We start from the raw sequence: 26,279 nt of genomic DNA, 5'->3' as shown, positions 1-26,279 counted from the left end.
CAAGTTTCCAAGTTCTCACATGACCAATTTATATTGAAGCCCACAAATTCCAGGCTTGCTTGAACTGTCTTTGCATGTTGTCTAATATGTTCTTGTTGACTGTCTTATAACTGCTAACACATAAAGGTCAATATCGCATAGCAGAGTGCAAGGGGGCTGTCCCTAAATCCCTCCTTACTACTACTCACTAACTTAATTCAGCTATCTGTTTAATTTGATATGCTGATATTAAAGTGTATTTATATGAAAGTAAAATGAAGAACTGTATTGCAACTTTAAGACCCCTTTCACACTGCCAGTGTTTTTCAGGCGCTACAGTGCTAAAATTAGCGCCTGTATAGCGCCTGGAAAAAGCGGCTCCATTCACTCCAGTGTGAGAGCCCGAGGGCTCTCACACAGGAGCAGTGCGCTGGCAGGGCATCACAAAAAGTCCTGCCTGCAGCTTCTTTGGAGCGGTGAAACTCACCGCTCCTCCATTGCTGCTCCCCATTGAAATCAATGTGGCAGCGCTGCGACACCGGTGGCAGCGCTGCGACACCGGTGGCATTTTGCGGGCGGATTTAATCCCTTTTCGGCCGCTAGCGGGGGGTTAAAAGCGCCCCGCTAGCAGCCAAACTGCGCCGCTAAAACGACGGTAAAGCGGCGCTAAATATGGCGCCGCTTTATTGCGGACGCCCCTCCCCCCCCCCGCGGCTCGGTGTGAAAGCCGTCTTAGAGTGTATGCATTCACACATATTGCAAAGATGTACATAAATGCATGTTGTGCTGAAAGAATTCATTTGAATATATTTGAATAGCAAACTGATCAACGCACCCAAAATAAGAGTGTGCTGGAATTTTTCCCAGCATACAGCATTCATGGTAACTGACTAAATTATGTATATTTGGATGTCCATACATTTTGTCTACACTGTAAAATGATAGAAATTCATGCAAACCCATGCGGGGGTAACTAGCCTCCGAAGAGACAATATGGTAGCTTTCTTGGGAGACAGATCACATAGGTGTGTATATACTTACATCAAGTCTGGTCTAAAGTAGTGTAATATTGCACAAAATGCCAAGCCATTCCTCCATGAAGTAGTGAAATTGGTTATTTTAACACCTCTGTAAGTTTTTGTTACTTCCTTGCACCATGCGAGCAGTGACTGGCTAGCATTGGGTAGTCTCCCCAGAATTGGGCTCGGTAAAGGGCTGGGCTGAAAAAAAAAAAACACAAACACATCAGAACCTGAATGAATATCATCAAGCGAAAATAAACAACTTATAATACAGTACATACACAAAGAACAATACAGCTAGAAAGGTGGTAGATACCAAAATTACACAGACAAGTTTCAACACAAAAAATAACTTAGACGCAAATAGGATTGACCAGAATTAGTTGTCAGACGATGTAATAATGATGTGACCATCTACACAATTCTTATATCAGAGACCTATTGGTCAACTAATGTCTATGGCTACCCTCAAGAAAAATTCTAAAATAAAGTAATAAATGCATTAGCATATGCCCCAAAACATATATACTAGTATGCAAATGTGAGCATACCAGTATACAATATACTAGCCTCATTAATATTATTTTTGTTTGCATCTTCCCTTGTTGATTATTACGATTATGAATATCATATAGTATTAAAGACTTTGTTTACCTAAAAAAAAAAAAAAAAAATTAGCGCAAGGGGCATTACTTATGTTCAGTCTGATGTGTCCCTTGTGCTTCTGTTCTCTAGTTCTGCAGTAATCTTCCTCCTCTGATGGACCCCCACCCCATAATCCTCTGATGCGGCCATCGTAAACAGAACTAAGGAGCTGTCCCAGGCACTCACTCATCAAGAGTGCCTGAGTGTGCCCGCTCTTTCCACCCAGCTCCTTCATTCATATTGGCTGTACTACAGTTTTTATGAATGATCCAGTTTGGAGGATGGGGGAAGGATGTCAAAGGTCCATCGCCTCCATTTATAGACAAACCTAGACCTTAAAGAATGCAAGTCATTTGACACATGGTAGTCCCATGTACTAATAGACACATTAGATTCAAATTAGACTCATTACAAGCTCAGTTTCAAACACAACAATTCAGCCACATATAGTTCAGGAAAAGTGACTTTCCACCAAAGTTTGCCAAACAGGAACAAGGAAGGAGAATACACCATTTGTTTCAGTGACAAACAATGACAATGTGAGGATTGGATGCTCACACGAGTAGGACATTGCTAGGAAGATGATAAATGCTTTGATCCCTAATGTATAGTGTTTTATATCACAGGGGCTTAGAATTTTTTTTAGAAATATAATAATGGACAAGCAGCAGTTTACTGATTAGGTCATCTCTTTGCTGACTCTGTATTTGCCTACTATTGGCCTGTTTTTAATCTACAGATGCGCATGAAGCACAACTTCCACAAATCCTGCCTCTCTCCTTCTCTGAATAGGATGTTGAACTAAGCAAACAAAAAGTCACATTCAGGTGCTTAAACCAGCTGCATTAAAAAAAAAAATACAAAAAGAGTGCAAATAAATGGAATCAGTACTCCACTACCAGCTAGGTGAAACAAGAGCACTCTGTCACACAGGGGAGGAACAGGGGTGAGCGTCCTGAAGCTATTACTACTAGAGAAACAGCATAAAATCCAACCCGAAGGGAGTCAAGTATTAAACAGATAATCAAGAAATGAACTAGACACCGCTAAGCGCACCAATGTACAGAGAATTTTACCATTAGTGGAAAAAACAAGATAATAATTAGATCTGACACCGCTGCCATACCAATCATTACGGTAAAATACAAAATATGAGTAGACACATAAAAAGTGTACAGAAAAAAAAGCACATAGAATAAAGTTTATTCAAGAGAGTACATACATAAAAAATACATAAAATAAAGTACATATAATATACTGTGTATAACCACCATGGGCCATAAGTGAAAGTGGGAAAAAAAGAGGGAATGAAGCCCTGCTCAGCAGCAAAACAAATATATAGCAAGGCATACAGTTCTCATCCATAATTAAAAAAAAAAGTAAACCAGTCAGAAATTGTACACACATCGCAAAATATTGCACAGCATATCAATAAGCAATGCTATGTCAGGAGAATCCCAAGAGATCAGGGACAGAGCGCAAACATGTATAGAAGGCCATCAACTGGATGCTTACCCAGTTGAGGGGCATGTACACCATTAACTATTCTGCTCATTACTCCATGAGTCGGGGCAGGGTGTAGGATGACTGCATAAAGGCTCCTCACATCTAAAGTGGCCAACACACAATCAGATGGAGTTGTGCCAAGATCTGGATGGACCATTCTGAATACCTAGTGAAGTATTATCTGCTAGCACATAAACAATAGCTCAGGGCCACATGTAACAGCACCAGTTGTATGAGGACAAAGCATCCGCTGGCTTCAGGGTCCTGATGTGACCTAGTCGCAATGGCAGATCAGCAAGTCCTGCAAGAAGGAACAAAGCCTCAGATAGGGCTTCCAATCTTTTAGCCACAGAGTCCTTGAATAGTGGAACATCTTGAACAAGGATTGTAAACGTTATGTTAAGGCAAAAAATGGCTGGATCTACAACCGAGACAGACCACTTTGTTTTTCTGGTAACCCTTCTTCTAGAGATAGTGGAACATCTTGAACAAGGATTGTAAAAGTTAAGTTAAGGCAAAAAATGGCTGGGTCTACGACGAGACAGACCACTTTGTTTTTCTGGTAACCCTTCTTCTAGAGCATACTGCTTGGCAAACTGCTCGGGAGGGACAAAGATCTTCCCAAGATGAGGCCAGTCATCATACAATATGGGATATTAAAGTGAGAGTACAGGGAAGGTTATAGCAGGCCAAAGCATTTTTAGGGAAGCCAGGCTGGTGACCTATGGCAAGGACAACGCAGGTGGTGCTAGGTCAAGGCACGCTTACACTGCTTAGATAAGGATAGAAATTTTATCCTTAAGTTTGGGAGATACTGTATATCACTGGACTAAACTTTTACTGAATCCTCTGAACCAATCAGCCTCATCCTCCTCTTTATGAAATCCAGAGGAAGACCAGAGATGGATTCTGAGTAAGAGGAAGAAGGGGCCTGAGGCTTCTAATAGGGCTGAAAATTCCCTTGTAAAATCTGACATTGTGCTGAAAAATTCCTCTTCTGATAAGAAGGTGGGGAGGCCCTAAAGGAGTTGACTCTGAGGATGGTAGCAACTACGTTTTGGGAACAGCAGTGCGGGCTTCACCTTTAGGGGAAATACTACAGACACCCCCTCTTCCCCTGAGCCATTAGCAAAGTGTAGGTTGGCAGGGCCCCCTGGCCCACGTTCCTTGCTTCAATGACCTGCAACAGGGTGTGAGGAATGTCCCACTGGGGGTATTCATGACTAAACACTGCAGAACAGGAAGGGATTAACCTTCAGTCACTGTAGGCAATATGGATCCTAGGAATGTCCAGAGGATTGCTGGTCTGTGGTGAAGCCAGGAGAAGTGAATACCAGATCGATGTATGTGTGTCAAAGATGGCTCAAGCATTTGCAGTATATCCCTGCCCAGGAAGGAGGCAGTGTGGGGAGTCCAAGCCAAGAGTTTGGGAACTCAAATGATGGCAAGTTTAAAAAACACCAACCAGGCTTCTCCGGAAGGCTATGCATTTAATAACCCCCTATGGAACAGAGTGCAACACACCCAGGATCTGAGATGGGAAAAAGCCTAGATTTACCACAGGCACTGTGTTCTGCAGTTCTCCCAGTGAGTGATGAAGGATGTTAGGGACAAATTCCCATCTAGTGATCTTTGCCCTCTTGGTGGGCATTGTCAGCAACAAAAATGGTCACTTTTACTCTCCTCAAGACCACACACTTACCCCGTTCCTGCCAGGCCATTTTTCAGTACTGTCACACTTTGCATGACAATTACTCAGACATGCAACACTGTACCCAAATTAAACTTTGTTTTCCTTTAGAGACAGGTAGAGCTTTCTTTTGGTAATATTTAATCACCACTGTTTTTTTTTTTGCTATAGAAGTGAAAAAATACAAAACATTTTGACAAGTGGGTTTTTGTTAGTTTTGGTTTTAAAATTTTGCAAATAAATCTTTATTTATAAATGTAGGCTAAAATGTATTCTGCTACATTTCTTTGGTAAAAATAACCCAAATTAATGGATATTATTTATTCTACAAACTATGGTATATATATTTGAAATCCTGGCCATCTGATTTCTTGAGGCCCTAAAATGCAAGGACAGTACAAAAATCCCTCAAATGACCCCTTTTTGGAGAGTAGACAGTCCATGGTATTTAGTAAGCGGCATAGTAAGTTTTAATTTGTTTTTTTTTCTCAAATTTTTTTTGGAAAATAAAGAAATTCAAAAAATGTTTTTCTTTTTTTCACAAAGTTATTTCTCACATACAGCATAGGCATACTTAGAATTACACCCTAAAGCACATTCTGCTACTCCCACTAACGAGTGTTGCAATACCACATGTGCAAGACTCTCACTTTTTGGGCTGATTATACTGTATACCGGACATTGTATCTGGTGTATCACACAAATCAACCAATTGTATCAAAACCAGGGACACAGATTGTTGTGGTGGTGATCGGGGACAATATTACTGGTATGGCAGTGATTAGGGATACAGACTAGCACCACAGCACTAACATACAGTGCCTTGAAAAAGTATTCATACCCCTTGAAATTTTCCACATTGTCATGTTACAACCAAAAACATAAATGTCTAATTTTTTTTACAAATAAATATGTGAAAAGTGAGGCTGCATTTATATTCAGCCCTGTGTCGATACTTTGTAGAACCCCCTTTCGCTGCAATTACAGTTGCAAGTCTTTTTGGGGATGTCTCTACCAGCTTTGCACATCTAGAGTGACATTTTTGCCCATTCTTCTTTGCAAAATAGCTCAAGCTCTGTCAGATTTGGATGGAGAGCGTCTGAACAGCCGTTTTCAAGTCTTGCCACAGATTCTCAGTTGGATTTAGGCCTGGACTTTGACTGGGCCGTTCTAACACATCAATATGCTTTGATCTAAACCATTACATTGTAGCTTTGGCTGTATGTTTAGGGTCATTGTCCTATTGGAAGGTGAGCCTCCGCCCCAGTCCCAAGTCTTGTGCAGACTCCAAAAGGTTTTCATCTAAGATTGCCCTGTATTTGGCTCCATCCATCCTCCCATCAACTCTGACCACCTTCCCTGACCCTGCTGAAGAAATACATCCCCACAACATGATGCTGCCACCACCATGTTTTACAGTGGTGATGGTGTGTTCAGGGTGATGTGCAGTGTTAGTTTTCAACCACACATACAGTTTTGCTTTTAGGGCAAAAAGTTTAATTTTGGTCTCATCTGACCGGAGTGCCTTCTTCCACATGTTTGCTGTTTTCCTCACATGGCTTCTTTTCGCAAACTGTAAACAGGACTTCTTATGTCTTTTTTTAACAATGGCTTTCTTCTTGCCACTCTTCCATAAAGGCCAGATTTGTGGAGTACACGGCTAAAAGTTGTCCTGTGGACAGATTCTCCCATCTGAGCTGTGGATCTCTGCAGCTCCTCTAGAGTTACTATGAGCCTCTTGGCTGCTTCTCTGATTAATGCTCTCCTTGCACGTCCTGTCTGTTTAGGTGGATGGCCATGTCTTGGTAGGTTTGCAATTGTGCCATACTCTTTCCATTTCAGATGATGGAATGAACAGTGCTCTGTTCAAAGCTTGGGTTTATTTTTTATAACCTAACACTGCTTTAAACATCTTCACAACTTTATTCCTGATATATATATATATATATATATATATATATATATATATATATATATATATATGACACTGTACTACTCTGGGAAGGTGTTTGTGATTTTTGTTTATTTTTTGCACAATTGCTTATACAGCCATGGTAGCTATGTAAGCAACCCTTTCTGACTGTTCTTGGCTGCATCAATTCAGCCATTGAAAATTGAAAACTATTGTGATAGCCATGATTGGCCATAGCTATCACATGGTACATGCTGTGATTGGTTCTGTACTATGTGATCACTGTGACCGATCACAGAGATCCCAGCAATTCTCAATGGCGTCATGAATGATAGCTATTATTTACTACTGGACATGTGATTGCTGTAATTGTTTATAGCGATCACATGGTACCAGGGAGAAGCACACTGGCCTAGTACACAGTTCCGTGATCCGCTATGTCGAGTCGATGCATCGGTCACAGATCACACCGCTGCCTGCCCCCAGGGGCGCACATGAGGCGTAGCTCTGGGAGGAAATATGGGTATATGGTACAGTGGCCAGACGGAAAGTGGTTTAATCTCATAGCTGTGCTTGGCGTTCATGGGAGGCGACACCTTTGATGGAACACAACCCAGCTTAAAGTGGATGTAAACCCACTCATAATTTCTAAATAACTTCCATAGTGCTGATCTATAAGGATATACATGCCTCCTGCATGTATCCTTACCTGTTAAATATCTCCCCTTTAGCTGTTTGGAGTCCTGCAATACTCCGGATTCTGTGGGTAGGTCTGTTGTCCAGGGCACGGTGGGTGGAGTCATGATGTCAGTAGACTGCATGCCTACCTCTACACTCCCCTTGACCAGGCATCGATATTTCTTAAACTGAACTTCTGCTGGTCTCGTGGATTATGCCCCATGATCACCAACATCCAGTCAAAACACAAGAGAGTCACCACATGACTTCAGCATGCCCAATCATGCTGAGGTGTGGAGCAGCCAATCTTGGGAGAGCTGGAGAAGAAAGGAGGGGGATTTGAAGTACACAGAATGCTTCTCTCACACTTCTGCATGAGATAAGGAAATCACCTGTCACTCACAGCAAGGGGGAAGAAACAGACACCTATTTCTCTGTGTGTCCTTTTTAGCTTACTGAAGAAAGATAAGAGGATTGCTCAGAGCTGGATTAACTCTTCGTGGCAACTCTTCATCCTCTGCTGCAACAGATATGAGTCTTAATTAAAAAAAAAAAAAAAAAAATTGGGGGTTAACATCCACTTTAAGACACATATGACACAATGCAGACAAAGGTCTCCAGGACCAGAAAAGATAACCATTTGCACATCTGGCCTGTCATCTTTCTATGGAAACTATCAAGTTTTAATTTACAGTATGATGGCCAGTGACTCTGATATATATGACTGAATTTATTCTTCAAGAAAACCTGAACCAAAAGACCAGATGAATCTTGCTTCCTTTTCATTAAAGCAATATTTAAAAATTGGTAGTTGAATTTCTGAAATCTCTAATTAAAAATAAAAGAATGTTGCATTTGGAAGGAGCTATCGTAGTGTAAACATTACTATCTGGATGTGGTAATAATTGATACATATATTTTCTTTGAGGCTTGGTTCACACTAGAGAACACAGCGGCTTACAGCAGGAGTCCGGTGCGTCTCCATTCAGCGATTCAGGTCCGATTTCAGCCCGAATTTTGGGCTGAATTCGGACCAAAAGACGCACAGGACTCCTGTGCAATTCGCACTGGAGCCGCTGCGGAGATGTGTGAACCAGCTCCATACAGAGCCAGTCACAATCTCCTGCTATGCAAATTGGATGCAGGGAACCACGCATCCAATTCACAATAGTGTGAACCCAGGCTCAAGGTCAGCACTGTAACAGAAGATCCTGTGAACGGTGCGTGTTTATGTAAAAACATGTTATGGTGGCTATTATGTGATTATAAAGGGTTACCTGCTCAGCGGCAATCACTCTCAATCTGCTGGTGCTTTAATTTTCCTAGAGCTGGAAAATCTCTGTGAAGGCTGAGACTGTGTGTAATACCCTACATTCTGGTGGCAGCAGTGTAACCATCACACCACATATTTCTCTTTGCATCCAGCAACCAAACGGAATGGCAGTGGAGTGAAGGGAATGTACAGTATCTCACAAAAGTGAGTATACCTTCACATTTTTGTAAATATATTATATCTTTTCATGTGACAACACTGAAGAAATTACACTTTGCTACAATGTAAAGTAGTGAGTGTACAGCTTGTATAACAGTGTAAATTTGCTGTCCCCTCAAAATAATTCAACACACGGCCATTAATGTCTAAACCTCTGGCAACAAAAGTGAGTACACCCCTAAGTGAAAATGTTCAAATTGGGCCCAAAGTGTCAATTTGTGTGGCCATCATTATTTTCCAGCACTGCCTTAAACCTCTTGGGCATGGAGTTCACCAGAGTTTCACAGGTTGCCACTGGAGTCCTCTTCCACTCCTCCATGATGACATCACGGAGCTGGTGGATGTTAGAGACCTTGCACTCCTCCACCTTCCATTTGAGGATGCCCCACAGATGCTGAATAGGGTTTAGGTCTGGAGACATGCTTGGCCAGTCCATCACCTTTACCCTCAGCTTCTTTAGCAAGGCAGTGGTTCTCTTGGAGGTGTGTTTGGGGTCATTATGTTGGAACACTGCCCTGCGGCCCAGTCTCTGAAGGGAGGGGATCATGCTCTGTTTCAGTATGTCACAGTACAAGTTGGCATTCATGGTTCTCTCAATGAACTGTAGCTCCCCAGTGCTGGCAGCACTCATGCAGTCCCAGACCATGAAACTCCCACCACCATGCTTGACTGTAGGCAAGACACACTTGTCTTTGTACTCCTCACCTGGTTTCCGCCACACATGCTTGACACCATCTGAACCAAGTATGTTTATCTTGGTCTCACCAGACCACAGGACATGGTCCCAGTAATCCATGTCCTTAGTCTGCTTGTCTTCAGCAAACTGTTTGCGGGCTTATTTGTGCATCATCTTTATAAGAGGCTTCCTTCTGGGACGACAGACATTCAGACCAATTTGATGCGGTCTGTGCACTGACAGTCTGACCCCCCACCCCTTCAACCTCTGCAGCAATGCTGGCAGCACTCATACGTCTATTTCCAAAAGACAACCTCTGGATATGACGCTGAGCATGTGCAATCAACTTCTTTGATCAACCATGGCGGGTCTGTTCTGAGTGGAACCTGTTCTGTTAAACGGCTTTATGGTCTTGTCCACCGTGCTGCAGCTCAGTTTCGGGTTCTTGGCAATCTTTATGTAGAGCAAGAATGCTTTTTTCCAGATCCTCAGAGCACTCTTTGCCATGTGGTGCCATGTTGAACTTCCAGTGACCAGTATGTGAGAGTGAGAGCAATAACACCAAATTTAACACACCTGCTTCCCATTTACACCTGAGACCTTGTAACACTAATGAGTCACATGACACCGGGGAGGGAAAATGGCTAATTGTGCCCAATTTGGACATTTTCCCTTCGAGGTGTACTCACTTTTGTTGCCAGCAGTTTATACATTAATGGCTGTGTGTTGAGTTATTTTGAGGGGACAGCAAAATTTTTTTTTTTTTTTTTAACATAAAGTTTATTTATTTGTTCTGAACAAACAGAAATAAACAAGTAACATTAGTTCAAGACAGATATTGTACAATGATCATCTATATCATGACAAGTCAATAAGTACAGTGAAAATAATACAGTTCAATGTCTCACATAGTGGCGAAAGTATACTATTAAATCTCCAAATCATATATACTTATAAGACCCCTGGGGGGGGCGGGGGGAGCCCGACAGGGGTCCCCCAACCCTAGTTATATACTAGCTGTGTATCGGCCAGGCCATGTCCGGATCACTGGGTAGCCAATGGGCTAATGTAAAGTATCCATTATATTTATGCAATGGTTAGGTGTTTGGCCTCCACCCATCCCGCCCATATCCTATCGAATTTCTTCGGACAATTTCTCCCCATATATGTAAGCTTATATAGGGGCAGGGCTGCATTGATAAGAGAGAGCCATAGTTGTTTAGTGGGTGGTTGAGGCTGGTTCCAATTAAGGAGAATCGCCTTTCTGGCATACATTGCTGTGCAGAAAACGAATATTTTTTTCCTTTTGGGGGCCTCAAGAGAGTCGCATATGCCCAACAAGAGGGGGATAGGACTATAGGGGACCCTGACTTTGCCCACCGAATTAATATCATCCAGGACTATCTTCCAAAAACCCACTATCCTTGGACATGTCCACACCGTATGGAAGAAATCGGCATCATCCGCATCACACCTAGGACAGGTGGCTGTTCTATTCGTGTAAATTTTAGCAAGGCGCGATGGGGAGTAATAAGCCCGATGGAGAAATTTTAATTGGGTAAACCTATCCCTGGAGGAAATGGTCAGAGTTAGGTATTGCTGTACCCCTTCTTCCCAGTCCTCATCAGTCAGGTCAGGAATGTCACGTTGCCAGTTAGACATCAATTGTGAGACTCTAGACGTGTCCAGTCGTGCAAGCTTATTGTACATAGTCGACAGCAGTCTGGTTCCCTCAGGTGCGCTGAGCTCAGTTTTCAAATCTGACATCCGCAAGATCACCGGACCAGGAAACTGGGAGCGGAAAGCATGTCTTATCTGAAGGAATCTAAAAAACATCTGGTTTGGGAGGCCCTTTCTACTCTTCAGTTCATCAAATGTTATCAGTTGTCCCTGCAATACAATGTCACTCAGGGTAACTATTCCGTATCTAGCCCATATGACGGGATCTGGTATCGAGTGGAAATGGCTCAACCGTGGATTACCCCAAAGTGGTGTCACAGGGGACCATGTATTTTGCTTACCTAGCTTCGTGTTTACCGTATCCCATACTTTGATGGTCGTTTTCATGGGCACAGTCATTTTGAGATTGGAGCGGGGCCCCCTATGTATAAGATTTCTTAGCTCCGAATAAGAACCAAGTAACGCGGCCTCCACCGCGGATGCAGGGTTAGAGGGCTCCTTCGCCAACCACCATTTTACCGTCACCAGGACCGCCGCCCAGTAATATTTTAGGAAACTTGGGAGTGCCAGGCCTCCTAATGTAACCGGTAATTATAGGGTTGTTTTTGCGATTCTAGGGGCCTTTCCATTCCATACAAAGGATACGATTAAGCTGTCTAATTTATTAAAAAAGGAATTCGGTATAGGGACAGGAGTTTGACGAAATAGGTAAATGAATTTGGGCAGGATAGACATCTTAATTAAGTTTACGTGTCCCACTGGACTAAGGGGGAAAGACTTCCATGATGAAAATTGGTGGGTCACCCGAGACATCACCGGGGCCAAATTAAGGCCAATGAATTGATGAAGGTCTCTATGTATCTCTACGCCAAGGTATCTGAACTGTGACACCCGGCGAAGCTGTGCGTCCAAGTGCGAAGGAGCAACCCCAGAGTGCAGCGGGAACAGCAGCGACTTCCCCTAGTTAATGCATATTCCGGAGTATTGCCCGTATCTATCTATTACCTGAAGCGCTTGTGTCAACGATTGTCCATCATCCTTAAGGTATAAAAGGGTGTCATCTGCATATAATGACACCTTCTCTTGTAGTGGGCCTATAGTAATACCCTGTATACGTGGGTTGGACCTTATTAGGATAGCCATGGGCTCTATCGCGAGCGCAAAAAGCCCCGGGGATAATGGGCAGCCCTGTCTCATCCCCCTACGGAGGGGAAAGGACTGAGAGGACCGTTCCAGTGCGCACCACGGCTGTTGGAGATCTGTACACCGCCTCAACCCAGGAGATGAAGACGGGACCAAATCCAAATCTGCGGAGGACCTCCCATAGATAATTCCATTCCACGGAATCGAAAGCTTTTTCCGCGTCCAGGGAGGCCACTACCGCTTGGTCAACGTCTCCAACCCCCGAGGTCAAGACCGCATACAGTCTCCGCAGGTTTATGTCTGTGCCTTTGCCCGGCATGAACCCCGATTGGTCCTCGTGCACCAATGATAGTATTACCTCATTAAGGCGTCTAGCAAGGATTTTGGTCAACACTTTTGCATCAGAATTCAATAGGGAGATGGGCCTATAGGACGAACACAATTGGGGATCCTTACCTGGTTTGGGCACCACAACTATTATGGCTTGTGCCATGGAAGGGGGGAGGGCGCCCTCTCTTAGCGTCTTAACCAACATGCTGTGTATTCTTGGGACCATTTCCTCAGTATATTGCTGATAAAATTCAGGAGGGATTCCATCCGCTCCCGGTGTTTTACCAGATTGTAAAGAGCCCAGGGCTATTTGAACCGCTTCTATTGTGATCGGGCTATCGAGGGACTGTCTTGCCTCCGGGGTAAGAGTAGGAAATTCCACTCCATCCAAGAACTCAGAGAGCTCTTCATCAGAGTATCCTGCCCTCAAAGAGTACAGACTGGAGTAGAACTCCCTAAAGCATGTATTTATATCTAATGGGTCTGTCTTTATCGTACCGTCCGACGACTCGACTCTTGCTATAGTGGGGGTCATGGATTGTTCTTTAGTTAGCCAGGCTAACAGTCTCCCCGTCTTCTCCCCTTGTTCAAAAATTTTTTGTGTTTGGACCAACTGTCTTTTTTTGACCTTGGCCACCCTAAGAAGCTGAACCTCCCTATAAACTGCTCTCATATCCTGTCCTATAAGGGGGCTAGCCGTGAGGGCAAAGTCAGACTTGAGCGTCTGGGCTCTGGCCTCCGCCTCTTCCAGTGCAATCTGATTGTTTTTACGTTCCGTAGCTATGGAAGACATGTAACATCCTTTGATATAGGCCTTGAATGCATCCCAGTCATTACCCGGTGTAGTAGAGTCAGCATTTATCAACCAGTATTGTCTAATCAAAGTGGCCATCTCAATCTCTATAGTAGGGTGAGTTATCCAGAATCTAGACAGTCGCCAGACTCTGTCAGCAGGGGGAGTCACCGTCTGCATATCACAGAACATCGGCGAATGGTCCGATATTCCTCTGGGGAGGATCTTGATCCCCCTAAGCCCGGGCAAAAAACTGCCACTAGCGTAGATGAGATCAATGCGGGATAGTGTGTTGTGTGAGTGGGAGCAGCACGTGTATGACCGTTCATGAGGGTGCTTCCATCTCCACACATCTACAAAGCCAAAGACAGCCGCCCATCTGGACAAGGAAGAGTCCGTGGCCGGGTCAGGTGTGAGCCTGTCTCGGGACGGATCAGGTGCTATGTTAAAGTCCCCTGCCAGGAGGACATTATCTGTGGGATATTGGGCTAGGAGAGGGATGAGATTATGTAGAAGGGAAATGTCAGCCGGGGGTGGTAAATAAATGCCCACAACCACCATCTCAATCGTGTCAATAAGTGCATGTAGTAGTACGTATCTACCCCCAGGGTCCAGCTTAACATCCAATAACTCGAATTGGAGGGACTTATGAATCAGGATACTAACTCCCCGGGAGTATCCAGAGTGAGTGGCATGAAAATGTCTCCCAACCCAGGGCCGTTTGAGACTCATTATCCTACTCCCCACTAAATGCGTTTCTTGCAATATGCAGATATGGGGGTTATATCTCTTAATATATTCGAACACTAGGGAGCGCTTTATTTTATCTCCAAGGCCCCGGACATTCCAGGAAAGAATTCTCAGGGAGGCCATAGCAAGGGGGAATAGGAATATGCGAGGATCAAATTATAGTCAGCTGGACCCCGAGGGGCCGACACCACCATCAATTCACTGTACACATGGGTCCGCCACAGACCTAGGCAGAGCGGTGGCAGGGCCCAAATCCACAGCACCCTTGTAAAACATACATTGTCACACATCTGTCTTATGTAGTAGAAATTAACTTTGATAAACCAAAAAAAACAAAAACCCAAGCCCGGCCCACCCCGCACATCCGCTGTAGAACTCGGCGTGCCTGTACCCCAAACAGAACCCATTAAATTCTAGGAAAGTCCCCTATTAAGCAGTGAGACAACTCCCAGACCTACACCAAACAACACAGCGGCGGTCAAAGTTCGATGCAGTCCAGAGATATCCGTCCGTATCCTGAGGATAAAAGCACCATAATAGAGATCCATGCTAACTTTAAACTAATATAAGAAAACATAATAAAAAAAAAGTAAAAATAAAAACACCTAGCCGGAGCTAGGGGCACATACTTAGGTCTCAACTGTGACCAATAAACCCCCATACACCTTTTAAGGAGGTCCCCTGTTTCTTCTGGAGAAAAAATAAAAAAATACAGTGTGTCTGAACTGTTATGGCTTCTACATATTTGAAGAGGGTAGAGGATAAATCCGCCATGTAGAGTTCAACGGTAGGAGGAGAGGGAAAAGAACCAGCAAGGGAACCATCCACCCCCCCAACCCCTCCATCCCCAACAGGCACTTTTTTAGTGAACAGGAAACCAAGAACTAGGGGGGGGGGGCAGGAGTAAGGCTCTCTGGGGAACCACATGAGCATAGCCGATCTTCTTGGTAAGTATTGAAAGTGACAGTCACACACATCTGAGAAGTTACTTCTAAGGCACTAGGTATCATCTTTGGGCACTTACACCAGCATTTGCATATACTACTCCTGTCCCCTTCGATCTTGGGGTAGGGTATCCAACCAGCGGGAAGCATCCTCCGGCGAGGTGAAGTATCGAGAGGACTCTCCATCAATCACTCTGAGGCGAGCCGGGAACAACATGTTATACTTTAGCCCTTTCAGGCGGAGCTGTGCTTTGACGTGATCGAAGGTTCTGCGGAGACGCTGGGTGTCAATAGAGTAGTCCGGAAACATCATGATTTTGGTGTTTTCGAAGCGAAGCTCCGGGACCTCCCGAGCCTCCCTAAGGGCCAAGTCTCTGTCGCGGAAATTCAGCAGCCGGAAGATGAAGGTACGCGGTGGAGCCCCAGGTGGGCCCCGCACTGGATGCATCCTGTGCGCTCGTTCCACCACGAAATGCGGGGAGAATGGGGCCTGTGGAAGTAAAGTGCGGAGCAGGGTTTCCGTGAAGGCTGTAGGATCCTGACCCTCAGAGCCCTGCGGGAGGCCCACCAGCCGCAGATTGTTCCTGCGACTACGGTTCTCTGTCCTCAGCCCTCGATTCGAGGATCTTTACCTTGGCCTGCAGGGTGTGGATAGAGGCCCGGTTGTCCCGAATAGTATCTTCCGAGTCGCCGATTCGCCGCTCCGCTTCATTCATGCGATCCCTCATCTTGTCCATATCCCTGCGCATAAGTCCGAATTCCATTTGGAGGGTATCAATTTTAGCTGTCAGGGTGTTCTGGCATCCAGAAATAGCCTGCATCAGAGCTTGGAAACGATCCTCCTCCGAGCCCGGATCAGTGGGGATGGTCTGGGATGCCATGTGTGCGTAGGTGGTCGGGCCCGCTGGGGCCTGTGACCTCCGCTGTGAGGAAGATTTAGGGGTATGCCCACCTGTCTTCGCTGAACTGGATCTGCCTCTTCTCATGCCCAAATGCCCTCCACTGCTGGATGAAATGATCTATAATACTGGAGAGGACTCAGGTAGGGCACGGGCTTTGAAAACTGCAACTATGTCACCCCCAACAACAGTACCTTGTGGTATAGGCTGTAGAGTGTCCTCTAGGTCTCAGGTTAGAAGGGGGGGTCGTCTCTGCAAATTCTTCTATGTCGTTTAGATGCTTATCTCCTCTTGTGCAGGTCCCAGGTCGGGTGGCAGCTCCCTCCCACAGACCCCAGCACCCCAGGGCAGTGTTGGTATAGTCCTGGACTCCAAAGTGGTGGCTGGCAGCCGGTGTATGGAGCCCCCCGAGGGCCTTTATGGTATTTACGGTGCCCCCCTTGTTTCCTCCGGATCCTGCTGCTGCTTCTGGCTGGGTGGCACCAGTGTATATCCTGCGGTGGCCCTCCTCCCGCCGATCGCGGTACCCGAGGCCGGGGATCGCGGAGGCGCCGCAGGCCGCAAGATGGCGGATCGCGTCCTGATTGTGGGGCCGAATGGAGGCCGCTGCGGTGCGCTTGTCTCCCCCAGTTCTCACTTCCTCCCACCTCTGGACGGGTTCGATGCGCGGAGCGCTGAGGTCCCCCTCCCGCGGATTGCGGTAATCTAGGCCGGGGATCGCGAGGCCGCTGTAGGCCGCAAGATGGCGGAATGCCTCCTGGAAGTGGAGCCGGCCTGCTACTACTCCGTCGAGCGGCCGTCCTCCACAATACCCTCCGTCCCAGCTGAGGATGACAGGCTGCAGCACTTAGGGAGCCTTGCGGGGTAAAATGAGGTGTTTTTAGAGCAGGATGGCTACGGATAAAGCCAGGACCGGCGGAGCTCCTCTGGAACACGTCCTGCTACTTGCTACATCCGGACACGCCCCAGGGGGACAGCAAATTTACACTATTATACAAGCTGCACACTCACTACTTTACATTGTAGCAAAGTGTAATTTCTTCAGTGTTGTCACATGAAAAGATATAATAAAATAATTACAAAAAAGTGAGGGGTGTACTCACTTTTGTGAGATACAGTATATGAGGATAGGAAGGGAGGAAGTTAAAGTAGATCTATCAAATCACATACAGCAGGTAAAATAAGTATTGAACATGTCACCATTTTTCTAGGTAAATATATTTCTAAGGGTGCTACGGTATTGACATGAAGTTTTCACCACATGTCGGTAACAATCCATACATATAAAGAAACCAAAACAAATCAAGTTCAGAAATTAAGTTCTGTGTAATAAAATGGAATGACACAGGGAAAAAAGTATTGAACACGCTAACTGAAATGTACTTAATACTTTGTACAAAATCCTTTGTTGGTAATGACAACTTCAAACCGCCTCCTGTGTGGAGAAATTAGTAGTCACATGCATTGCTCAGGTGTGATTTTGGCCCATTCTTACACAGTCTTCAGATCTTGATGGTTTTGTGGGCCTCTTCTATGAACTCGGTTCTTTACAGTGCCTTGCAAAATATTTACCCCCCTTGGCATTTTTCGTGTTTTGTTGCCTTACAACCTGGAATTAACATGGATTGTTTGAGGATTTGCATCATTTCATTTACAGAACATGCCCACAACTTTGAAGATTTTTTTTTTTTTATTGTGAAGCAAACAAATAGGACAAAATAACAGAAAAAGTCAATGTGCATAACTATTCATCCCCCTAAAATCAATACTTTGTAGAGCCACCTTTTGCGGCTATCACAGCTCCAAGTTGCTTTGGATAAATCTCCATGAGCTTGCCACATCTTACCACTGGGATTTTTGCCCATCCCTCATTGCAAAACTGCTCCAGCTCCTTCAAGTTGGATGGTTTGCGCTTGTGAACAGCAATCTTTGTCTGACCACAGATTTTCTATTTGATTCAGGTCTGGGCTTTGACTAGGCCATTCCAACACATTTAGATGTTTCCCCTTAAACCACTGAAGTGTTGCTTTAGCAGTGTGTTTGGGGTCATTGTGTGTGATTTGAGGCTAGTACGGAGGTTCACCTTCCAGTAGGACAGAGTGGTGCGGGTTTTGCTCAAGAATATCCCTGTATTTATTACCATCCATTTTACCCCTCAACCCTGACCAGTTTCCCAGTCCCGAACGCTGAAAAACATCCCCACAGCATGATGCTGCCACCACCACGTTTCACTGTGGGGATGGTGTTCATTGGGTGATGTGATGTGTTGGGCTTGCGCCAGACATAGCGTTTTCTTTGATGGCTAAAAAGTTAAATTTTAGTCTCATCAGACCAGAGCACCTTCCTCCATACATTTTGGGAGTCTCCCACATGCCTTTTTGCAAACTCAAAACGTGCCATTTTGTTTTTTGCTGAAAGTAATTGCTTTCTTCTGGCTACTCTGTCATAAAGCTCAACTCTATGGAGCTTACGGCTTATTGTCGTCCTACGTACAGACAGGTGCATAACTAGAAATCACAGGGCCCCATAGCAAAATGTTGTACGGGACCCCCCCCCTGCAAACAGCCCCCCCCCCCAAAAAAAAATGAACTAATGCCATTGAACAACAGATTACCACACTCATGTGGCACAGTACCCAGGCAACAGCTTATATTCATTTCGAACAACAAAACAAACATTTGCCAATAAAATCTACAGGTTACATTCAGTACATTATAGTGTAAGTAAAGTCAAAAAAGTTTTTTTCAAGTTTTGCACCCCCACAACTAACGCCCCACGGCTTGTGGGGAAGAGGCCCTTGTCCCCATCTGCACAGGGACAAGGTGCTTTTCCAGGCACTGTGCAAAACAGATGTCAGTCTGTCTCCCACTCCCTTCCTACCTCCTGTCCAGACTCCAGAGCCTCCTCATGTGCCGAAAATGATGTCCCTTCACAGGTGCGCTTGAGCTTTCTACCCTGCCCACTCTGCCCCCGTCCACTCTGCTCTCTGCGGCTGCGTGTGTCGGGACACGGCCAGACTCGCGGGGCCCGGGTGGCTTAACAGTAGACTTACATTCCTCATCCTCACCCCAGGCATAGTTGCCAACATTGTAAAAAAATTTATAGGGACACTTTTTTTGTATGTGGGCGGAGTCTTATTATAATTAGGGGGCGGGCATTCATTTGTAGGTTTGGCCTAGTAGGGAAAGAAAAATGGGGAAAATGGGCATGGTTTAAGCGTAATATTGGGCGTGGCTTAAAGGGGAGTGAATCAAAGCAGGTGTGGTTAGAGTCTGAGATGAAAGAGGATGGAGGGAGAAACAAAGGAAGAAAGAGAGAGAGAGGAAGGAAAAAAAGAGGAATGGAGGGACAGCAGGCCCAGATCCTACACCACAATAGAAATATATGTATTCCAGAAAGTTTAACAATAAGCAGATAAAGATACTCCAAACACCTGGTGTTAGAGCTTCAATCATCCCGGCACCATGGTTGTTATGGTGTCAGGGTGATTGAAGCGCATTATTTCTATTATTACATTGTAATATAAAATGAAATAGTTCAACTCATCATAATGCAGAACCAGAATCAGTGGGAGCTCTGAGCATGTCACTTGCCACGTTGCCTGCCACCAGATGCCATCAGGTGTCCCCAGTGGAGTGCTTCCTTACATCTTAGGTGTCCCCAGCGGAGTGTTTCCTTACATCTCAGGTGTCCCCAGCGGAGTGCTTCCTTACATCTCAGGTGTCCCCAGCGGAGTGCTTCCTTACATCTCAGGTGTCCCCAGCGGAGTGCTTCCTTACATCTCAGGTGTCCCCAGCGGAGTACCTCCTTACATCTCAGGTGTCCCCAGTGGAGTGCCTCCTTACATTTCAGGTGTCCCCAGCGGAGTGTTTCCTTACATCTCAGGCGTCACTGTCCCCAGCCAGCAGAGTGCTTCCTTACATCTCAGGTGTCCCCAGTGGAGTGTTTCCTTACATCTCAGGTGCCACTATCCCCAGCCAGTGGAGTGTTTCCTTACATCTCAAGTGTCCCCCCATTGGAGCCCTTCTATATCCCAGCCGGCCGGGTACAACAGAAATTGAGCTGCGGCACCACCCACCCCCACCCCTTTCCACAACAGGTCACAGATGACAGACAGACCAGGGGCGGGGGGTGGGCGGTGCCGCAGCGCTCTCTCTTTCTAACTCGTGTGGTCTTCTGGAAAATGGCGGCAGGCGGAGACATTATCTCTGCTGGCCGTGGACCTCTAGTGAGGTGATATCAATTGGTAACTATGACCGGCCCCATAGCGCCCGCGTGGGTCGCTATGGCGGTAGTTCCGCCACTGTGTACAGATATTCCAGTCTCTGCTGTGGAACTCTGCAGCTCCTCCAGGGTTACCTTAGGTCTCTGTGCTGCCTCTCTGATTAATGCCCTCCTTGCTCGGTCCGTGAGTTTTGGTGTGCGGCCGTCTCTTGGTAGGTTTGCTGTTGTGCCATGTTCTTTACATTTGGTTATGATAGATTTGATGGTGCTCCTAGGGGTTATCAACGATTTAGATATTTTTTTTTATAACCTAATCCTGACTTGTACTTCTCAACAACATTGTCCCTTACTTGTTTGAAGAGTTCCTTGGTCTTCATGGCAGTGTTTGATCAGTGGTGCCTCTTGCTTAGGTGTTGCAGCCTCTGGGACCTTTCAAAAAAGGTGTGTATATGTAATGACAGATCATGTGACACTTAGAGTGCACACAGGTGGACATCATTTCACTAATTATGTGACTTCTGAAGGTAATTGGTTGCACCAGAGCTTTTTATGGGCTTCAAAACAAAGGGGGTGAATACATACGCACATGCTAATTATCAGTCTTATTTCTGAAAAATTGTTTTATGTATATATTTTTCTAATTTTACTTCACCAACTTAGACTATTGTGTTCTGAACCATCACATATAATTCAGATTAAAAAACATTGAACTAAAGGCTGTAATGTAACAAAATAGGTAAAAGCCAAGGGGGGTGAATACTTTTGCAAGGCACTGTAGTTCTTTCCATAGATTTTCTATTGGATTCAAGTCAGGTGATTGGCTGGGCCATCAGCAACTTTATTTTCGCTCTTTGAAACCAATTCAGCTTTTCCTTGGCTTTGTGTTTGAGTTCATTGTCTTACTGAAATGTCCACCCTCGTTTCATCTTCCCCATCCTGGTAGATGGCAGCAGATTTTTATCAAGAATGTCTTGGTACATTTTTCCATTTGTCCTTCCTTCATTGACATGAAGTTTGACAGTACCGTATGCTAAAAAACAGCTCAACATGATGATGTTCCCACCTCCAAACGTCACTGTTGATATGGGTGTGTTTTTGGGGTTTTGTGCAGTGCCATTTAACCTCCAATCATGGTGTGTTTAATGGCACCCAAAGAGTTCAAATTTGGTCTCATCTGACCAGACTATATTCTCCCAGTAGTTCACAGTCTTGTCTAAATGTTGTGCAGCAAACTTTAAACAAGCTTCAACATGCTTTTTCTTCTGCAATGGGGTCTTGCGTGGTGAGCGTGCATACAGGCCATGATGCCATATGTATTGTTTTCCTTGAAACAATTGTACCTGCTAATTCCAGGTCTTTCTGAAGCTCTCCACAAGTGGTCCTTGGCTCTAGGACAACTCTTCTGATAATTCTTTTCACTCCTCTGTCAGAAATTTTGCGAGGAGCACCTGGTCATGGTCAGTTTATGGTGAAATTATGTTCTTCAGCTTTCGGATTATAGCCCCAACAGTGCTCACTGGAACAGTCAGAAGTTTAGAAATCCTTCTGTAACCAATGCCATTAGTTTGTTTTGCAACTGTAAGGTTGCAAAGATCTTGATAGAGCTCTTTGCTTTTAACCATCATGAGATGTTTCTTGTGTGACACTTTGGTAATGAGACACCTTTTTATAGGCCATCATTTGAGACTGAAAAAGCCGATATTAAATTGCACTGACAATGGGCAGGACTGCTTTCTAATTACTTATGGATTTCAGCTGGTGTCTTGGCTTTTCATGCTTTTTTGCACCTCCCTTTCTTCAGGTGTTCAATACTTTTTCCCTGTGTCATTCCATTTTATTACACATAACTTAATTTCTGAACTTCTTTGTTTTGGTTTCTTTGTATGTATTGCTTGCAGAAGTTGTTACCGACACGTGGTGAACATTTCATGTCAATAGCACCTTTAGAAATATATTTACCTAGAAAAATGGTGACATGTTCAATACTTATTTTACCCGCTGTATGTGATGTAGGCTACCCATAGCAATAAGATCAGGTGTTCTGTTTTTTCTAAGTACCCCCTGGAACATTATAAATATCTGTTAATCTTGCTAGCAAAGATATTAGTTAGGCACGTTCTCTGATAAGTTGACAATGGTCTTACTTCTACAGTGAAAACACTGCAGCATTGTCATCCTTGATAGGCCTATCAGGGAATAGGTCTGCCCAAAGCTCTTTAGATGAAGAACATATGGCTCTATCTGCAGAGGCCTAAGCAAATTATGTTCCAGCTACATTTAGGGTCCATGCACACTGGCTTAACCACTTCAACTCCAAAAGGAGTTACCCCCTTAATGACCAGGCCATTTTTTACGATACGGCACTGTGTCGCTTTAACTGACAGTTGTGCAGGCGTGCGACGCTGTACCCAAACAAATTTGATGTTCTTTTTTTCCAACAAAATAGAGCTTTCTTTTGGTGGTATTTGATCATCTCGGCGGTATTTATTCTGTGCTATAAACAAAAAAAAGACTGACAAGTTTGAAAAAAAACAATATTTTTTGCTATAATAAATATCAAAAAAAAAAAAAAAAAAAAAAAAAAAGGAAAAAAAAGAAATTTCTTCATCAGCTTAGGCCAATATGTATTCTTCTACATTATTTTTGGTAAAAAAAAAAAAAAAAAAAAAAAAAATCGCAATAAGCATATTTTGATTGGTTTGCGCAAAAGTTATAGCATCTACAAAATAGGGGATAGATTTATTGCATTTTTTTTTCTTACTAGTAATGGCGGTGATCAGCGATTTTTAGCAGGACTGCGATATTGCGGCGGACAGATCGGACACTTTTGACACTTTTTTGGGACCAGTGACATTTCTACAATGAACAGTGCTATAAAAATGCACAGATTACTGTATAAATTACACTGGCAGGGAAGGGGTATAACACTAGGGGGTGCTCAAGTGGTTAAATGTGTTCCCAGGGAGGTGTTTCTAACTGTGGGGGGGGGGGGATGGACTGACTACAGAGTACAGAATACAGAGAGATTGCTGTTCCCAATCACTAGGAACAGACGATTACTCTGTACTTCCCTGTCAGAATGGGGATCTGCTTGTTTACATTGACAGATCCCGTTCTGGCTCTCTGTGGAGCGATCGCGGGTGGCCGGCAGACATCGCGGCCTCTGGCCACGTGCATCGGCTCCAGCGCCACGCGCGCACACTATCTATTGCATGTAGCGACGTACACCTATGGCGATTCGCACAATAGAGCTGACCTACCGCAGTATAACTACAGCAGCTGATCGGCAAGCGGTTAAAAAAACGCCAGTGCCCTCGGCAGAAAAAAAAAGCTACTTTTAAGCATTTTTTTTTTTTTTTTTTTTGTACTAGCATTTCTTCTGCCAGAAAACCACTCTCAAAAATGCAAACAGAAGGTTTTTTCTCTGCCTCTAAATGCTGAGCTTAAAATATGCCTCTAAATGACCTAATGTGCATTGACACATAGGATAACGTTAGTTGATTCTACAGACAAAACGCTAAACTCCTCTAGAAACAGTGTTTTTTTAAAGCCAGTGTGCATGGAACCTTACCGTTTAAAAAAAAAAAAAAAAAAAAAGGTAAAATCAGTTTTCTGAACATTCCATCTTGCCTTACAAATGCCTATTTGGATAAACTTGTTGCCTTGCCCTGCGTGGCAAAAAACAACTTTGTTTATAGCCTATATTTTTGAACAAGAACATAAAACAATTTTTACAGTAAGGAATATGTATGTTGTAGTAGGAAGACTGCAACCTGCCCTCCACCCCCAATTGCAATCTTTTGAAGTCAGTAAGAGCTGTCAGTTAACAGACACATAGTTAGAAGGCCACATGCGGTCTTAGCCTTTGGCATGCTTCTTCTGATGGATTCAGCCATGTATGGCGGCTCTAGACTTCTGTCTGGGCAAAAAACGGTGCCGGGTGAAACAGCTTGATTGTAATTTAGACACTTGAGGCACTATAAAGAGCTGGCGGAGTGAAACACACCCTTCCCAAAATGAAGTCATGTAAAATTATCTTCTCAGTAATACAATGGAAAAAAATGACAGTTGTGAATAAAAGTGTTTCTTCAACATTCTACTGTCTCTTTGATGACAACACTGAAAGTGGAAATGACATTTCACAAACGGCGCCTTTAGGTTTACAAGTGTGTTATACCTGACAACATTGCTGCTAAGGACTTTAACCCCCTGCTGTCATGTGAAACTAGGAGAAAATCTCATGTTTCAGGTGAAACTGAATATGTACCAAGTTGAAACAGAACAGATATCAAAAATTTGTAATGAAAGCCACAAACTACATAAGGTGGCTAAATACATAAATATCAATTAACCCCCTTCGTGCCGATGCAACCCTTTCTAAAACAATTAAGAACCAAAAACCAAAAGTAAGGCTCAACCTTCTGAGCGTTTAATCTGAGCTGCTATGGGTAGCACAGGACTTCAAAAATTGTATTATATTACATTTATCCACCTATAATTTAAAATAGAACTATAGGCTAAACTTTTATTTTTATTTTGGATAGAGTAAGGGAGGGTTATAACACCTGTCAGTTTTCCTTTTTCATCTGTCTCGTTGGGGAGATTTCCCATCATTTCCTGTCCCATAGCCAAAACAATAAATGAGAGAAAATCCCTCCAAATCAGTTCCTTGGGGACCCCCATGTCACCAGAATTAGTGTCCCCATTGGAAGATTTCCCCACTATTACTTTTCTGGGAACAAATCAAAATTAGGGATTTTCTTTTACTAAAAAAAAAAAAAAAAAATGGTAAACAGGACAAACAGAGGGTGATCTCCCTAACAGGAACACAGACAGCAATAAAAATTGAATAGGTGTTTCTAATCCATCTCCACTCTGTCCAAAACCAAAAAAAGTTTTGCCTTTAGTTGTACTTGTAATCCCTTCCTGACCATGTCCCTTTTTCCCCACAAATAGAGCTTTCTTTTGGTGGTATTTGATCACCTCTGTGGTTTTTATTTTTTGCTCTATAAACAAAAAAAGACGGTCAAATTTGAAAAAAAACAAAAAACAAAAATTGACAGTTACTTACCGATAACTGTTTTTCTAGGATATCTTCCAGGACGGCATAACCAGAGATGACTGGTCCGCCTGACAGGAAACACAATCAACATACAAGGTTAAAAGGCCCCTCCCTTCCCCCTGCACCTCAGTTCTCCCAAAGTAATAGGTTATCCGGGTGACAGAGAGAAACTCTTCCCGTAGTACTTATATTAAAACATGGGTGGGAAGTAGGCCTGCCGTCCTGGAAGATATCCTAGAAAAACAGTTATCGGTAAGTAACTGTCAATTTTCTCTAGTCATCTTCCAGGACGGCATAACCTGAGAGGATGGACAAGGAGTTCAAGGCCTACCTCAGGGCGGGACCACGGCTTGTAGCACCTTCCTTCCAAATGTCAGATCCTGGGGCGACAGCAGTTCCACTCTATAGTGTTTCAAAAAGGTATCCTGCTTCGCCCAAGTGGCTGTGCGACAGACCTGTTCTATCGAGGCCCCAGCTCTCTCTGCCCAAGAGGCCACCAAGGATCTTGTTGAGTGGGCCTTAAGGTTCCCTGGTACTGGGGAACCGGTCTGCTCATAGGCCAATGTTATTGTCTGCCTAATCCACCTAGCCACAGTAGATTTAGACGCCTGCCCTCCCTTTCTAGGGCCGCTAAATAAAACTAAAAGATGATTCGACCTTCTGTAGTCCTTTACTCTATCTAGATATGTCAATAAACATTTCCTGACATCTAATAAATTAAATTTCCTCTCCTTCTCATTTTTAGGATTATCACAGAAGGAGGGTAAAGTGATCTCCTGAGATCTATTAAACTTAGATGCGACCTTGGGAAGATATAGTGGGTCCTGTCTAAGAACCACTCTATCCTCCAGAAT

The 26,279-nt window shown here is 44.2% G+C and overlaps 1 protein-coding gene across 6 annotated transcripts in view; it reads right to left on the bottom strand.

Moving 5' to 3' along the window:
• EHBP1 (EH domain binding protein 1) overlaps window positions 1-26,279 on the bottom strand; it is a 733,557-nt gene that overhangs the window by 327,110 nt on the left and 380,168 nt on the right. For all 6 annotated transcript variants that reach the window (XR_012243991.1, XM_073628177.1, XM_073628181.1 and 3 more), the window contains one exon: window positions 1,021-1,199. Coding sequence is in view for 5 of the 6 variants with exons in the window: in XM_073628177.1 (XP_073484278.1) it covers window positions 1,021-1,199 (179 nt within the window). In the remaining variant the exon portion in view is untranslated. The remainder of the gene's footprint in view (window positions 1-1,020; window positions 1,200-26,279) is intronic.

This window comes from Aquarana catesbeiana, linkage group LG04 (assembly GCF_042186555.1).
Source record: "Aquarana catesbeiana isolate 2022-GZ linkage group LG04, ASM4218655v1, whole genome shotgun sequence".
Classification (NCBI taxonomy): Eukaryota; Metazoa; Chordata; class Amphibia; order Anura; family Ranidae; genus Aquarana; species Aquarana catesbeiana.
Note: the sequence above shows the minus strand (reverse complement) of the source record. Positions and strands in the feature narration are given on the sequence as shown.